The sequence below is a fragment of the Tursiops truncatus genome, chromosome 1, assembly GCF_011762595.2.
Source record: "Tursiops truncatus isolate mTurTru1 chromosome 1, mTurTru1.mat.Y, whole genome shotgun sequence".
In the NCBI taxonomy this organism is placed as follows: Eukaryota; Metazoa; Chordata; class Mammalia; order Artiodactyla; family Delphinidae; genus Tursiops; species Tursiops truncatus.
In genome coordinates, this window is record NC_047034.1 from 103,792,951 (window position 1) to 103,810,626 (window position 17,676).

Sequence of the window (17,676 nt, forward strand, 5' to 3'; positions counted from 1 at the left end):
CAGAAGAATTTGTTCAATTTGTTACACAAATCTAAGTACAACTACCCATAGAGAATGTGCACTGGTTATCCCTTTCCCACTTACTCATTCTGAAGAAACTGGTTTTAATTTTTAATTAGGAAATAATTCTATGCCAGTGTGGAATACTGCTATTTGTCCCAAAGCTGCTGTTCTGGGATGTTTGCTTCTTATTTCAGGGTTTGTGTTACATTTTAGACTCTACTTACATAGTTACGCAAAAAACAGCCATTGAATATTGAGTCTTTATCGACTAATTTCTATGGAAGGCTTATACTCTTTGTAATAATACACTCTGGCTAGCTGTGGCTGGGGTCTGGGTCTAACTGGAGCACACTATCTGGCAGTCTCATTAAAATCAACATTTTTGGCTTTGGAGAACAGAAGATACTTTAAATTCATTTCGGCTGAAGAAGTCAACTTCTGCCTAAAAACAAGCAAATGGATCTCCCAAAATATGGGTACTAGTCTCTTCTGCATCATCATTAAACATACTCCTTAGAAGCTGGAACTCAAGGAATTACTTTCTAATTAACATTTGTCTTTTATTTTCTTGGTTACATAGAGACTTACTAAATCCTTCCCTAAAGAACAATTAACCTTTGATTTTCATTCATTCATCTTTTTCTATTTAAGCATCTACTAAATGTATAGATAGCACTGGACTCTTCTGCACACAATTGTGCATAACCCTCTAAATTTTTTTTCCGCCCAAGAATCCCATCCTACCAGACTTGATTTCTTTTCTTTCTGTTTACTTTCTCAGATATTAACTGTACAATTTTCAGAGTCTCCCAAATGCGCTTACCTTTTCTTTTCCAAGTCTGACAACAACACAGCATATTTCTGGCTTTCATCCAGAGAAAAACAGTCCTGAAACTACAAAATGTCTTGGTTCCTGCTTCTCTAAAGCCATCAGCACCAATATTTCAATATCAGTTCCTCCTGATCAGAGTTTAAAAAGAGTGGAGGTTACAAAGTAGAGAAAAATTTTGATTATGTTGAACTTATGAGACAGAACCTATGGCATCAGTTGTATCAGCAGAAATCTATCTTCCTCCTGTGTCATGAATACCTATTATTTGTCTTTCAAGCTCTTCCAGTCTTTCAAGAAACTATATTTTGACAACAACCCCCCACCTTTATTTGAAATAAATACACCTTGTTGGTCCATGGCATGCCCAAAATGGATCAAAGATGTAAACTTAAGAGCTAAAACTGTAAATCTCTTAGAGGAAAACATTGGAGTAAATCTTCATGATATTGGAATTTGGCAGTGACTTCATAGATACGACACAAAAAGCACAGGTGACAAAAGAAAAAAGATAAATTGGACTTCACCAAAATTAAAAACTTTTGTGCATCAAATGATACTGTCAAGAGAGCAAAAAGAAAACCTACTAAATGGGAGAAAATATCTGTAAATCATATATCTGATAAAGATTAATATCCAGAATATTTTTTAAAATATATAATAAAAAGATAATAATCAATAAAAAATAATAAATAACACAAAAAATTGGCAGAGGACTTGAATAGATATTTTCCCCAAAAGATATTAAAATAACCATTAAGCACATGAAAAGATGATCAACATCGTTAGTCCTTAGGGAAATGCACATCGAAACCATAATAAATGAGATACCACTTCACATCTGCTAGGATAACTAAAATTTCTAAAAGATGGAAAATAACAAGTGTTGGCGAGGAAGTGGAGAAATTGGAATGCTTCTGCATTATTAGTGGGACTGTAAAGTGATATACTAACTGTGGAAGACAGTTTGGTTGTTTTTCAAAAAATTAGAGTTATCATATGACCCAGCAATTCCACTCCTAGGTATTTATCTAAATAATTGAACGCAGGGACTGAGAACAGATTTTTTTTTTTTTCTGCTTCAGATGCTTTTTATTTTTTTTTTTTAAACTTTTTATTTTGGGGGCTTCCCTGGTGGCGCAGTGGTTGACAGTCCGCCTGCCGACGCAGGGGACACGGGTTCGTGCCCTGGTCCGGGAAGATCCTACATGCCGCGGAGCGGCTAGGCCCGTGAGCCATGGCCGCTGAGCCTGCACGTCCGGAGCCTGTGCTCCGCAATGGAAGAGGCCACAACAGTGAGAGGCTGGCGTACTGCAAAAAAAACAAACAAACAAAACCTTTTTATTTTGTATTGGAGTATAGTTGATTAACAATGTTGTGTTAATTTCAGGTGTACAGCAAAGTGATTCAGTTACACATATATGTGCATCTATTCTTTTTCAAATTCTTTTCCCATTTAGGTTGTTACATAATATTGAGCAGATCTCCCTGTGCTATACAGTAGGTCCTTGTTGGTTATCCATTTAAAATACAGCAGTATGTACATGTCAATCCCGAACTCCCTAACTATCCCTTCCCTCCACCCTTCCCTCACTGGTAACCACAAGTTCCAGAACAGATTTTTACAAGTTTTATAGCTGCATTATTCACAATAGCCAAAAGGTTGGAAACAACACAAATGTTCATCCGTGGGTGAATGGATAAACAAAATGTGGTATATACATACAAATGGAATACACAGCCTTAAAAAGGAATGAAAACTCTGATACTTGCGACAACATGGATGAACTTTGCAAACCTTATGCTAAATGACGTAAACCAGACACAGGACAAATACTGTGAGTTCACTTATATGAGGTACCTAGGATAAGCAAATTCTTCGGGAGGGAAAGTAGAGTTACCAAGAGCTGGGGGAAGGATTAAGATTTCTATTCAATGAGAATAAGCCACAGTATCCTGAGAGGCATATATTAAAAAGGAATTATAAACTTCTGGGGAAAAGGAGAGGAGGGAAGATTGGGGGCCCTGGCGATCCATTGCTTGGAGCTCGGCTTAGCCAGGCTGGGGGGGGGGGTCCTCCGGGGACCGGTGAATAGGCGCTCGGCTCTGAGGGCCGGCGGGGAGGGGAGAGCGGGCAGCTGGGACGGCAGCTGGGGAAGGTGGGGACTGGGGCCTGTTGCGTCTCACAGGGAGGAAGGGACGGGAGAACGGAGACCCCGCGGTGAGAGGGGTCAGGGTGTCCGTAGGGAAGTGGTTGAGCTTCCCAGCCGAGTGTCGGGCGGCAGCGGACGGGCGCGGCGAGGTATAGGACCGCCGGCGCGACCCCGACCGCGACCCCAGCCCACGCGGCTCCTCAGCCGCCTTCGCGTCAGAAGGGGCGGGCGAGGCCTGAGGCGGCTCCGCCTCTTGAGGGGCCGGCTGGCGCACTTTTGTTTTGCTTTGATAGCTCCTGGAGCCCCACGTGTTTACTTCCAAGTGTGTTTCCCTCCCGGGGAGGGAGCTGGTGGCCAGCGCGCGTGTAGCCGCGTGCCCACAGCGACGCGACCTGCAGCCCCGCGGGCCCGGTGCCGGCGCCCGCGCTCGGGTCTCGGCCACTCACCCGGCCGGAAGTCTTCCGCCCTGCGCCCACGAGTCTGGGGTGGGCTTTCTCGGATTTAGGGAACGTCACGGGGGTATTTTTTCTTCAGACCCAGATTCGGTTCCTGCTGGAACTTCCCTGCCCCGGGTTCCCCTGGAGATCAGGCGCTCCGACTGTAAGGACCTCTCGGCCGAGACTCGGGGTATTAATTTGTTCCCACGTTCATTCTCTTACTTAGTCAAATTCCCTGCAGTCATTTGTGATGGTTGGTTTTTCCAGTGAATGTTGGTCTGAGTCTTCACTGATTAACGGTTTCTGGCAAATCAATATTTCGTGTCTGGGTTTCTGCACGTTTGAAATAAGTATATTTCTCAGAATAAAAATTGTAAGAGATAATAGATCTGAACATCTTATACAGTAAGGATTATAGAAGGTAAGAAGATGCTAAATTGTCACTAAAATAATTAGGTAAGGTGCAGGTCATTTCAACAATCAGCAAATTATGTAGTTACAGAAACAGTTTAAGTATTTTAAGTGATTAGTTAGAGCAGAAGCAAGCACTTAAAAAAGGAAAACATAATTTTATACCACATGCTGAAACTAGAACTTTGTAAAGAATAGTCTAATGTGGAAACTTAGAAAATCTGACTCTAAACCTAAGACTTAAAATTAATTAATCCAAAATCTATCATCTCCTACAATAACAAACTCATATTGAAATATGGTAACGTCCCTTGTAGGACCTATGTTTAGAAAAATATATTTATTTACATAATTCAAGTGCCGAATCCCACGGTCTTTTAGAACCTTCATGATTTGATTACGTGAATCCTGAATTAGAAAAACAAATCACATTTTTAAACTGAATATTAAAGATTGGGGGATAAAATTTTAAGCCTCAGAATTGACGGAAAATTATTTTTATTTAAAATTATTTTTATAAACTGAACATTGCTAATGTATTTATTCCACAGTGAATTGTTATGGACCATCTGCTATGTATCAGGCACTGTTCTGGGTTATAGGAATACATTAATGAGTAAAAAGTCCCTGCTTCCGCTACAGGGAGAAAGATAAACAACTGAACAGTTATAAATTAGTGCTATGAAGAAAAATAATGCAAAGTATAAGGATGGAGTATTTTAGATAAAGGAGGTTTTCTTTCGTAGGACTGCATCACAACTAAAATATATACATAATGTTTTTATTCTGGACCCAAACAAGTTATATTCTCTTTTATGCCAGAACTAGGAGTCAAATCAAAAGTTCTCTTGAAAATATTTGCTGTTTATATAGGAGGTTTTTAGATTAATTTATGAAATTTTTTTTTCGGAAACAAATATTTTTAATTTGCAGTTTTATTGTTTTGTTTGCAGCTTCTTTTAGAATAAAGAGTTCAAACATGTGCGTGTCAGCCTTAAGAGTTTCTACTTAAATTCTGAGGTACCATATAAAAGTGGTCTGGAATGTTTTAATTTGGAAAACTCTTTTTGTTGTTTAAAATTGTATAATTTTCCTAAGACTAGAAAGGGAATATTTTGTTACTTTTTGTATAATATAGAAACATGATTGGCATTTTAATTTATACTTTATCAGTTAATTGTTTTCAGCTTCTGAAATTCTTTACTTAAATAAGTTGTTAAAGACTCCAGTTAGCAATTTCTGAGTGACTCCCTTCTGCCTCCCACTCTGTTATCCTAGGCTTCTATTGTCCACATAATTAAATTGTTTTAGACATTTGTAGAACCATGCTAATTTGTTTCAACTTTACTGTTTCTTTTTGTTGGTGACTAAACGATTAATAAATTGAGAAAAATGAAGAGGACAACTAAGCTAAACAGGTAGAAAGGGGAAAAGCCCAATAACTAAACCAATGAAAAACCCCACAGTATTCTGATAAAGTAAGAACAGTCCTTAATGTAATCAAATTTAGCCCTCTTGTTAGTAGCATTTTGTCAAGGGGTGCATGTGGAAGCGTTCCTCTTTCCCCCACATACTTCCATGCGTGTTTCACTATCACATCAGGGAGGACTCAAAATTGAAGGGACTGGACTTCCCTGGTGCAGCAATCAATCAATCAATCAATAGGTACATACATACATACAAACATACATACACACACACTGCTCTAACTTGGTAATATGGATTTCTCCACGAGATGGCGCTCATATAGTGTCAGATTTTAGTTTCCATCCTAAGGAAACCTTTGCAATGTATTAACTATCACAGAATAAATAGAAATGTGATTTTATATTTTTTGGTATGTGCGTCTGATTTCATGTTTTGTCATATAGAATCTTATATCATGTTTCATCAATTAGAAAAAAGTTGAGTTGTAGTGTTGACGTGCAGGGGGAAGAATTACAAAGTATGTATCTGTAGAAATAATTCTACTCTCTCCTGTTAAATTTGAGGCTTTGCTCAGCCCTAGATTTTTGCTATATTCCCAGGTAGCCAGTGCTGAATGCTTTTATCCTTTACATTTAGATAACATCTTTGGATGTAAAAATTATCCTTTTAAAAAGCAATGTAAACATTTATATATATGTTAGGTAATATAATGTAAACATACGTATATATGTTAAACTAGTAAATTTGTTTATTTTGATAAATTCAAACATATATAAAAATAAACATTGAGGAAGTCCACGTACCTATTACGTAGCTTTAGCAGTTATCAACTCATTGCCAATCTTGTTTCATCAATAACCCTCAACATTTCTCTCTTTATTTTGAAGCAAATCTACTCTATCCCTTGATTTTGAAGGAAATCCCTGCATATGTACACAGTACATTGTTAGAAACACACACATTCACAATAAAATGCACTATCCTAACTCAAAAATAATGGCATGAACAAAATATTTTAGGAGCCCGAAAGGAGCCATTAATTCTGCTTTTGGGTAATTCAGAGAAAACTTTGAAGAAGAAATGGCGTTTGACCTGTGCCATTAAGAATGGGTAGGAATTTGTCAGGTGGAGAATGGAAGAAAACACTCTTAAGCATTGGTGCAGAATGAAGAGAGGGGTACATATGTGAATATGTATGAATGAGTGGAGAACAGAGAATAATGTATTTGAATATTTTAGCACTTTGGAAGAAGTTACAAAAGATGTTGCTGAAAGGCTATCTGTGGTTATTTTGGGAAATTAATGATTATAGTTTATGGATCCAGAAATTTTGTTTCTACATCTTTGTAAATAGAATATAAACTACTTATTTTTTGGGTATTTTTTAGATTTGTGACAAAGGCCAGTTTTTAACAATGCTGAAATCAAATGACTCCTTGTTTTCCTTGGATAACTTGTTTTTTGAAAAAACAGATGAAGCTGAAAAGTAAGTCTGCTTTAAAGAATGATAATAGTATATTGCTTAAGCGTTTTTGATTTTTAAGGCATTTTAGTTTTCTCTCTGGTAAATTTATAAATAAAAAACGAGAGAACAACAGAATGGCATTTCAGGTATATGCTTGGTAAACATGGAATTCAGATATAAAGGAGTAACTGAAGTTTAACATGTTACATGTTACAATTTTAAAAACAGAGTAGATTCTTGTCTGTTTGGCTTTCATTCATTTGCATTTCTGGTTTGTTCAAATTATTTTTGGCTTAAGTAAAGACTGAAAGTAATGGTCAAAGAGTAGCTCAGGACAAGGAGTGATGATGGCACCTTTTGGAAATAGAAAGGGCAGTGTGCCAAAGGCCAAGTGTGATAGGCAGATTCAGTGCAGGCAGGAAGTAGGGGTGGAAATAAAGATGTGGTACCAAAGGAAATATGAATGGGGAATAGGGAGTCTGTTAAATACTGGCTTTTATGGATTTTCACATGTGAATCACTTTAATTCTAAGTTTTCTATGTATTTGTTCTATCGTACTACCCTTTTTAATGAAGCATTGAGTAAATTATTTACTGCTTCATTTATTCTTCCATTCATTCAAATATTAATTCAAATATTGACTGAATGCTGAAAGGGATATAAAAAGAATGAAACAGACTTTTACTTTAAAAAACTTAAAGCCTATTTGAGGTTAAATACACATATAGAAAGGTCATTCATAAATAATGTGACCATGTAATTCAGACTGGGACACTTTTGAGAGTGAAAGAGTGCATTCAAATGAAGCAACAGGTGTTAATCAAGACTGACCTGGGCAAATTTGGAACATATGGTCGCTCTTCTAACAATACAAAAAAAATGTGCAAAGCAAATTATAAGCAAATATTCACGCAAAGAAATTTCAGATTTGGAGAGAGACTTGGGCCAGACTGTTTAGGTCAGGCTTTATGGTAGTTGGGGGAGACTTCAGGCTTTGAAGGACTGGATAATTCTTTTTTTTAAAAAAATATTTATTTATTTATTTGGTTGCACCGGGTCTTAGTTGCAGCAGGCAGGCTCCTTAGTTGCAGCACGTGGGCTCATTTGCTGTGGTATACGGACTCTTAGTTGTGGCATACATGTGGGATCTAGTTCCCTGATTTTGTGTGTGTAAGATTAGAAATGGATTTTTAATGAGCATATGCTCTACTGCCTAAAACAATGCCTGGCACATAGTACTCAGTAAATAATTGCTGAATTGATTAATGAATGAAAAAAAAAAACAGTTGAACTTCTATAGTTGGATATAGGGGTAGTGTCGGGTATAGGGGCAAGCCAAATAAAGAAAATAGTTTTGAACAAAGATAAGGACGGACAGAATGTGTTATCTGTTTGGTATACAAGTAGTTCACTTTGGTCTGTACTATAAGGGACATGTAGGAGAATTGAAACTGTAACATGACCTAAGGCCTCTAGGTAGTTTTGTGTTATTTAGAAGCCACTGAAGGATTTGAATGGAATAACATGAAAACAATTCCAAATTAATGTGATAGGAGTACACGAAATATAGAGAGAAAGCCCAGAGGCAGTGAGGTCAATTAAAATACTGTTGTTCTCAATCAGACATAAGTTGCTTAGAGCCTTGATTAGGATAGTGCTAATGGAAAGACAAGGAAGCGATGTATTCAAGAAGCTTTATAAGGAAGATGCAATAAGAGACATGGATATAGTGGGTAAAAGACTGTACTATGGTTTGGATTCTGGGTGATGGGGAGAATGATGACATCTCTGGAAAATACGGATATCAAGGAAGATTTGATTTTATGTCCCCATAAAATCAAGGCTGAATAGAGAGCTAGATGTGTGCTTTTTGTATCTTGTTAACATCTTTCTTGGATTTTCAGGAATAGTCTCTGTGCAGAAAAGAGTTAATATACCAGGCCCAAACCACTATCTTTGAAAAGGCCTACTTGTAAGGTTGGCCTCTGTCTGGAGTCTGAGAACTTGGATTTTAGGAAGCTTCCTACCGTTAACTTATAAATTGGCTCACTGTGTAAAAACTGTTTATAAAAATAATGTGATTTAGGGCTTCCCTGGTGGCGCGGTGGTTGAGAGTCTGTCTGCCGATGCAGGGGACATGGGTTAGTGCCCCGGTCTGGGAAGGTCCCACATGCCGCGGAGCGGCTAGGCCCGTGAGCCATGGCCGCTGAGCCTGCGCATCCGGAGCCTGTGCTCCTCAACGGGAGAGGCCACAACAGTGAGAGGCCCGGGTACTGCACCAAAAAAAAAAAAAAAAAAGAAAGTGGTTTATAATGAACATCTGCTCTTCTGGGAATCTGGAATTTAGGTATGTGCCAGAGAGGGATGCCTACATGAGTAGCCCTCAATAAAAACCCTGGGCATTAAGTCTCTAATGACTTCCCTTGTTGGCGACATTTCACATGTGTTGTCACAACTTGTTTTGGGGGGAATTCAGCACATCTTGTGTTACTCTAGTGGGAGAGGACCTTTGGAAGCTTGTGCCTGGTTTCCCCTGGACTTCACCCCACAGTCATGAGTAGGACTATATGCTGAGTCCTGTAAGTCGTCCTAGGGAATCATTGACTCTGGTGGTGATCTTGGGGACTCTGTGACATAGTCCTAAATTTCAGTTGCTTTGGTGTATTGTCAGACAATCTGTCAGACATTGTCAGGTGATGTGTTGCAGATTTTTGATTTAGAAAATAGAGCTGTAGTAGCTATGTTTGAGGTGCTGTGAGAGGCAGAAAATTGAAAGACTGGGCCTCTCACTTCTGGGAGTTTAAAATTCTAAATAAAGAGAGAAGAAAAAATCATAAAATCCTTGGGACTTGGCTTAGACAGTTTATGTGGTATTCTTCTCAACTTTATTTTGTTACCTAAGGCTTATCTTTTTCTTCTAATGAAGGACAAGCCAACTTTGGTTGGAAAGGAAACATTAAAACATTATATATTAATAGGATTGCAGCTGAAAGATAAGGAACGGTAGTTAACAATGCAAACAGGGTGACAAAAATCTCATCAATTACTGTAGGTTTACAAAGTGATTGTCAGTTTCAACTGTTTTCTTGGATTTTCCGTGGTTATAGATGGTTCTGGACCAAGAATATTTGGATTAAGACATTAATTCATAATAATGTTTTAGGAGTACTCGAGAATACTCGAGAATGTCAGGTGTATCATCAGTAATTTGTTACTTGTATTCGTTAAGATGCTAAAGTTTCAGAATGATTTAATACTTCCTTTTTATATTGGAGCAGATTTAAGATTCCTGTCACAAGCATTTGAATTGGAGAAAAGAAAATGGAGTTATAGCCATTATTTAGGTAGAATATCTCACATAGCATTGTCATTAATCACATGACACACAAGGAAAAAAAGAATGCTGCTATATAGGGATAAGTCAAAGTCACCACAGAAAGGTAGTATATTAAGTTTAAGAGTCTATAATTGAGTAATGTTTCATTAATAAATACATAGTTTCTTTGTTTTTTCTTAAATAAAATTATTTTATTTTTTATGGCTCTGAAAATTCACATTTTAAAAAACACATATGGAGAGGTATTACAAAACATTTAAGGTAGCCCATGATTACATTTATTTGTTCATAGGCTGTGTAAATCTTTTTTTTTGAATTTTATTTACTTTTTTATACAGCAGGTTCTTGTTAGTCATCCATTTTATACACATCAGTGTATACATGTCAATCCCAATCTCCCAGTTCATCACCACCACCCCCATCCCCCCGCCGCTTTCCCGCCTTGGTGTCCATACGTTTGTTCTCTACATCTGTGTCTCAATTTCTGCCCTGCAAACCGGTTCATCTGTACCATTTTTCTAGGTTCCATATATATGCGTTAATATACGATATTTGTTTTTCTCTTTCTGACTTACTTCACTCTGTATGACAGTCTCTAGATTCATCCACGTCTCTACAAATGACCCAGTTTCATTCCTTTTTATGGCTGAGTAATAGTCCATTGTATATATGGCCACATCTTCTTTATCCCTTCGTCTGTTGATGGGCATTTAGATTGCTTCCATGACCTGGCTATTGTAAATAGTGCTGCAATGAACATTGGGGTGAATGTGTTCTTTTGAATTATGGTTTTCTCTGGGTATATGCCCAGTAGTGGGATTGCTGGGTCATATGGTAATTTTATTTTTAGTTTTTTAAGAAACCTCCATACTGTTCTCCATAGTGGCTGTATCAATTTACATTCCCGCCAACAGTGCAAGAGAGTTCCCTTTTCTCCACACCCTCTCCACCATTTGTTGTTTGTAGATTTTCTGATGAAGCCCATTCTAACTGCTGTGAGGTAATACCTCATTGTAGTTTTGATTTGCATTTCTCTAATAATTAGTGATGTTGAGCAGCTTTTCATGTGTTTCTTGGCCATCTGTATGTCTTCCTTGGCCATCTGTATGTCTTCCTTGGAGATATGTCTATTTAGGTCTTCTGCCCATTTTTGGATTGGGTTGTTTGTTTTCTTAATATTGAGCTGCAGGAGCTGTTTATATATTTTGGAGATTAATCCTTTGTCTGTTGATTCGTTTGCAAATATTTTCTCCCATTCTGAGGGTTGTCTTTTTGTCTTGTTTATGGTTTCCTTTTCTGTGCAAAAGCATTTAAGTTTCATTAGATCCCATTTGTTTATTTTTGTTTTTATTTCCATTACTCTAGGAGGTGGATCAAAAAAGATCTTGCTGTGATTTATGTCAGTGTTCTTCCTGTGTTTTCCTCTAAGAGTTTTATAGTGTCCGGTCTTACATTTAGGTCTCTAATCCATTTTGAGTTTATTTTTGTGAATGGTGTTAGGGAGTGTACTAATTTCATTCTTTTACATGTACCTGTCCAGTTTTCCCAGCACCACTTATTGAAGAGACCATCTTTTCTCCATTGTATATCCTTGCCTACTTTGTCACAGATTAGTTGACTATAAGTATATGGGTTTATCTCTGGGTTCTCTATCCTCTTCCAATGATCTATATTTCTGTTTTTGTGCCAGTACCATATAGTCTTGATTACTGTAGCTTTGTAGTATAGTCTGAAGTCAGGGAGTCTGATTCCTCCAGCTCCGTTTTTTTCCCTCAAGACTGCTTTGGCTATTCAGGGTCTTTTGTGTCTCCATACAAAGTTTAAGATTTTTTCTTCTAGTTCTGTAAAAATGCCATTGGTAATTTGATAGGGATTGCATTGAATCTGTAGATTGCTTTGGGTAGTATAGTCATTTTCACAATATTGATTCTTCCAATCCAAGAACATGGTATATCTCTCCATCTGTTTGTATCATCTTTAATTTCTTTCATCAGTGTCTTATAATTTTCTGCATACAGGTCTTTCGTCTCCCTAGTTAGGTTTATTCCTAGGTAGTTTATTCTTTTTGTTGCAATGGTAATTGGGAATGTTTCCTTAATTTCTCTTTCAAATTTTTCATCATTAGTGTACAGGAATGCAAGAGATTTCTGTGCATTAATTTTGTATCCTGCAACTTTACCAAATTCATTGACTAGCTCTAGTAGTTTTCTGGTGACATCTTTAGGATTCTCTATGTATAGTATCATGTCATCTGCAAACAGTGACAGCTTTACATCTTCTTTTCCAATTTGGATTCTTTTTATTTCTTTTTCTTCTCTTATTGCCATGGCTAGGACTTCCAAAACTATGTTGAATAATAGTGGTGAGAGTGGACATCCTTGTCGTGTTCCTGATCTTAGAGGAAATGCTTTCAGTTTTTCACCATTGAGAATGATGTTTGCTGTGGGTTTGTCATGTATGGCCTTTATTATGTTGAGATAGTTTCCCTCTATGCCCATTTTCTGGAGAGTTTTTATCATAAATGGGTGTTGAATTTTGTGAAAAGCTTTTTCTGCATCTATCGAGATGATCATATGGTTTTTCTTCTTCAGTTTGTTAATATGGTGTATCACATTGATTGATTTGTGTATATTGAAGAATCCTTGCGTCCCTGGGATAAATCCCACTTGATCGTGTTGTGTGATCCTTTTAACATGTTGTTGGATTTTGTTGAGGATTTTTGCATCTATATTCATCGGTGATATTGGTCTGTAATTTTCTTTTTTTGTAGTATCTTTGTCTGGTTTTGGTATCGAGGTGTCCTTCCTTGTCTCTTGTAACATTCTTTATTTTAAAGTCTATTTTATCTGATATGAGTATTGCTACTTCAGGTTTCTTTTGATGTCCATTTGCATGGAATATCTTTTTCCATCCTCTCACTTTCAGTCTGTATGTGTCCCTAGGTCTGAAGTGGGTCTCTTGTAGACAGCATATATATGGGTCTTGTTTTTGTGTCTATTCAGCGAGCCTGTGTTTTTTGGATGGAGCATTTAATCCATTCACGTTTAAGGTAATTATCGATATGTATGTTCCTATTACCATTTTCTTAATTGTTTTGGGTTTGTTTTCGTAGGTCCTTTTCTTCTCATGTTTCCCACTTAGAGAATTTCCTTTATCATTTGTTGTAGAGCTGGTTTGGTGGTGTTGAATTCTCTTAGCTTTTGCTTGTATGTAAAGCTTTTGATTTCTCCATCGAATCTGAATGAGATCCTTGCCAGGTAGAGTAATCTTGGTTTTAGGTTCTTCCCTTTCATCACTTTAAATATGTCATGCCACTCCCTTCTGGCTTGTAGAGTTTCTGCTGGGAAATCAGCTGTTAACCTTATGGGAGTTCCCTTGTATGTTATTTGTCGTTTTTCCCTTGCTACTTTCAATAATTTTTCTTTGTCTTTAATTTTTGCCAATTTGATTACTATGTGTCTTGGCATGTTTCTCCTTGGGTTTCTCCTGTATGGGACTCACTGCGTTTCATGGACTTGAGTGGCTATTTTCTTTTCCATGTTAGGGAAGTTTTCGACTCTAATCACTTCAGATATTTTCTCAGGTCCGTTCTCTCTCTCTTCTCCTTCTGGGACCCCTATAATGCAAATGTTGTTGCGTTTAATGTTGTCTCAGAGGTCTCTTAGGCTGTCTTCATTTCTTTTCATTCATTTTTCTTTATTCTGTTCCGCAGCAGTGAATTCCACCATTCTGTCTTCCAGGTCACTTATCTGTTCTGCCTCAGTTATTCTGCTATTGATTCCTTCTAGTGTATTTTTCATTTCAGTTATTGTATTGTTCATCTCTGTTTGTTTGTTCTTTCATTCTTCTAGGTCTTTGTTAAATATTTCTTGTATCTTCTCGATCTTTGCCTCCATTGTTTTTCTGAGGTCCTGGATCATCTTCACTATCATTATTCTGAATTCTTTTTCTGGAAGGTTGCCTATCTCCATTTAGTTGTTTTTCTGGAGTTTTATATTGTTCCTTCATCTGGTACATAGCCCTCTGCCTTTTCATCTTGTCTGTCTTTCTGTGAATGTGGTTTTTGTTCCACAGGCTGCAAGATTGTAGTTCTTCTTGCTTCTGCTGTATGCTTCTCAATAAATACATAGTTTCTGATGTTATATCTTTATTGACATATATTCATACTTTTATATTTTATATAGCCATCCAGACAATGAAAAATCTTTGGATTGGTTTCTGCCACCTGCTCCATTGACTTCGGAAATTCCAGAGACTCAAGCATTAGAGGAAGAAATGGAAAGTCATAAACTGTTAGGTAAATTGTCCCATATTTTTTGGAAAGCCAAACCCATTCAGCTCGTGTCAATGTAAAAAAGTCTAATATTGAAATATTAATTCTTTTATTTTAATGCAATAAAATGAAAGTTAGAGACCCATTCAAAATAGTGCTTAGCAAATCTTAAAATCTGAAACATTTTCCCTCTCCATACTTACATATACACACATATGTATATTATATGCATAAAATATACTATCAGACACACCTGTTATATTGTTCTGTGAATTTGTTTCCTCTTACCATTAAAATTGTCAGTGCTATTTAGTTTTTGCCTTACCCTTTACTAAAGGTAGGATCCTCTCATTTAGGGAACCAGATTCATGAAATATATTGAGTGAAAAAAACAAGATGCAGATTATATATAGTTTGTTACCATCTTTACAAAGCTAGAAAACCAGCACACTCAAACAGTATTTGTGGTCTAACGTGATATTGTTGGTAAACCTGATTATTAAATTGAGTGGTAGGTTCATGCATGTACATTTTATTATTAAGCTTCGTAATTTTTGTATATTTTATATATTAAAATACATATTATATACTCTTGTATGTACCAAATAATATGTAGAATTTTTACATATATAAAATATGATAATTCTCTTATATGTTATATTAGAACACCCATATATAATATGTATTTGTAGTAGTATAGTATGTACACCTAAATGATAAAGCAAATTTAAGCCATGGGCTTCTCTGGTGGCGCAGTGGTTGAGAGTCTGCCTGACGATGCAGGGGACACGGGTTCGTGCCCCAGTCCGGGAAGATCCCACATACCATGGAGCGGCTAGGCCCGTGAGCCATGGCCGCTGAGCCTGTGCGTCCGGAGCCTGTGCTCCACAATGGGAGAGGCCACAACAGTGAGAGGCCCGTGTACCGAAAAAAAAAAAAAAAAAAAAAAATTTTAAGCCCTAATGAGGCCTCCAGACTCCTTCAAAACCTTTCAAAGATGCTTATAAAGTCTCTGTAAAGACACCTTTAAAATTCTGTCACCTTGATGAAAGCATTCCCTTATCTTGATTTTAGAAGCAAGATTACAAATTTAAAAGCATTGTGTCATGTATTTTAATAGTGAATCTATTCAGTAACATTTTATATGATTGGTCACTGTATTTTTGTGTATAAATTATTTATATAATTTTTAAAATCTTCATAATTACTTATATAATTATATCATTTGTAGTAGATAAATACTTAAACATTATAATTATGGTTATTTCTGTGGGTCATAAATTAAACCTATTTTATAATGTAGGTTTAATATAAATTTCAAATTTAATTTCATTAATTCTTAACTAATTTCTGAGTATCCTGTAGTGTTATAATATACCATAATAGTAACAACTACCTGTATTTCAAAATCACATATAGTATTACAGATTATCTTGTTATATTCATATTTACCTAGTAAGTTGTTTTGAAAATTTTTATTAAATTTTTCTATCATTATTTTTCTATCATTACATGTAGTAATTAAAATATTCCATTTTTGTAGGTCAGAGAAAGAGGTCAAAAATGTTACCATCAAATTTGAAGATCACTAATGAAGACACAAATTATATTTCACAAACACAAAAATTCCAATTTGCCTTCCCTTCTAATGAAGAAGATGATCTAAATTTTGGAGGGGCAGGTAACAATGACTTACATGTTGCTGGCAAGCTGACATATGGTTCTTCTCAGAAATGGAAAAATCACACTGGCACTGAGATAGCACTTGAGAAAAATGTTCCGGATGATACGAAGTTAATTAATTTTGCACAAGATAAAGGAGAGAGCACGTCAGCCTTCTGCAAGAGGTAATTAATTAAATGAAATAAATAATATTCAATGATAAAGTTGAATATTTATGTGTATGTCCAGACGTATGAAGTATGGTAGAATCTGAATGAGAAAAATATCAACAACAAATAGAGTCTACCAGGGACTTCCCTGGTGGTCCAGTGGGTAAGACTCCGTGCTCCCAATGCAGGGGGCTGGGGTTCGATTCCTGGTTGGGGAACTAGATCCCGCACACATGCCGCAACTAAGAGTTCACATGCTGCAACTAAGAAGTCCGCACACCACAACTAAAAGATCCCTCACACTGTAACTAAAGATCCTGCATGCCCCAATTGAGAGCCGGTGTAACCAAAATAAATAAATAAATATTAAAAAGCAAACAAAGAAAAAACCAAACAGAGTCTACTATGTACTAGACACTGTTAACTGTGGGATTCTAGCCATAGGTTCTTGCCTTCAGAGAACTTACAGTTTATTGAGGGAAAGGCAGATAGTAAATAAAAATAATTGATTGAATACTTTTTGCACCACAATTATTTTGATGAGATATATGGTTAGAGCAGAGGTTCTCAAACTTTGTTTACAGGACCCTTTTACCCTTAAAAATTACTGAGGATTCCCATAGAGCTTTTGCTTATTTGGGTTATATCTATTGATATTTAACCATATTATAAATTAAAATTATGGAAAAAAGTGTTATGGAAATTGTTTTGATCATATGAATTCTCTGAATCTTGTCTACCATTTGAGAACTGTTGTTAATATGAGGTCCTAATCTGCTCTGCACAATCAGGGAAGACTTTCCTGAGGAAATGGTATTTAAGCTTAACAGTAAGGAGGAATAGAATCAAGCTGAATGCAAATAAAGAAGGAGAGTGTGCCAGGCAGAAGGAATAGTATGTGCAAAAGTACTAAGGTAACGCAGAGCTTGGCTTATTCTTAGAAATTTTTCTTTAGTTTAAGTAAGAGAGAATGCTAAGAGATAAGGTGTGGAGGGGCCAAGTCATTCAGAGTCTTGTAGGTCATGAAACACTTTGTACATTTAGGCAGTGCTTATTAAACTGTGGCCCATGAACTCTCTGCAGCAGAATTACCTGGAGTGCTTGTTAAAAATTTGGATTCCTGCTTTCTACCTTAGACGTATTGAATCACAGTCTGGATAAAGGTGGGGATGGGACCCAGGAATCCAAATTTTTAACAAATTTTCTAGATGATTGTTATGCACACTAAAGTTTGAGAACTGTTGTTCTAAGGTCCTGGGTTTTAAGTAGAGAAGTAAAGTTAGATTTTCTTTTTTATTTAATGTCCATTTTGGCCCCAGTATGATAAATTAGAAGAGAGCTAGAATACATTGTGAAGGTCACTTAGGCTATTTTATTAGTGTAGGTGAGAGAAGATGGTAGCCTGACCTAGGACTGAGATAACAGGAATGAAAAAGTTCGAAGTTTTTTAGGAGATAGAATTCCCACAGGACTTAAATGACGTTTGGATACGAGACCTGACTCCTAG

General features: G+C 36.6%; 1 protein-coding gene across 1 annotated transcript in view; it reads left to right on the plus strand.

Annotated features, from left to right (window-relative positions):
* The first annotated feature begins 6,666 nt into the window (after window positions 1-6,666).
* The window catches only part of HFM1 (helicase for meiosis 1), a 129,084-nt gene continuing 118,074 nt past the window's right edge, over window positions 6,667-17,676 (plus strand). The window contains exons 1-3 of the mRNA XM_073811241.1: window positions 6,667-6,747; window positions 14,249-14,361; window positions 15,881-16,184. Coding sequence (XP_073667342.1) covers window positions 6,677-6,747; window positions 14,249-14,361; window positions 15,881-16,184 — 488 coding nt within the window. The 5' untranslated portion in view covers window positions 6,667-6,676. The remainder of the gene's footprint in view (window positions 6,748-14,248; window positions 14,362-15,880; window positions 16,185-17,676) is intronic.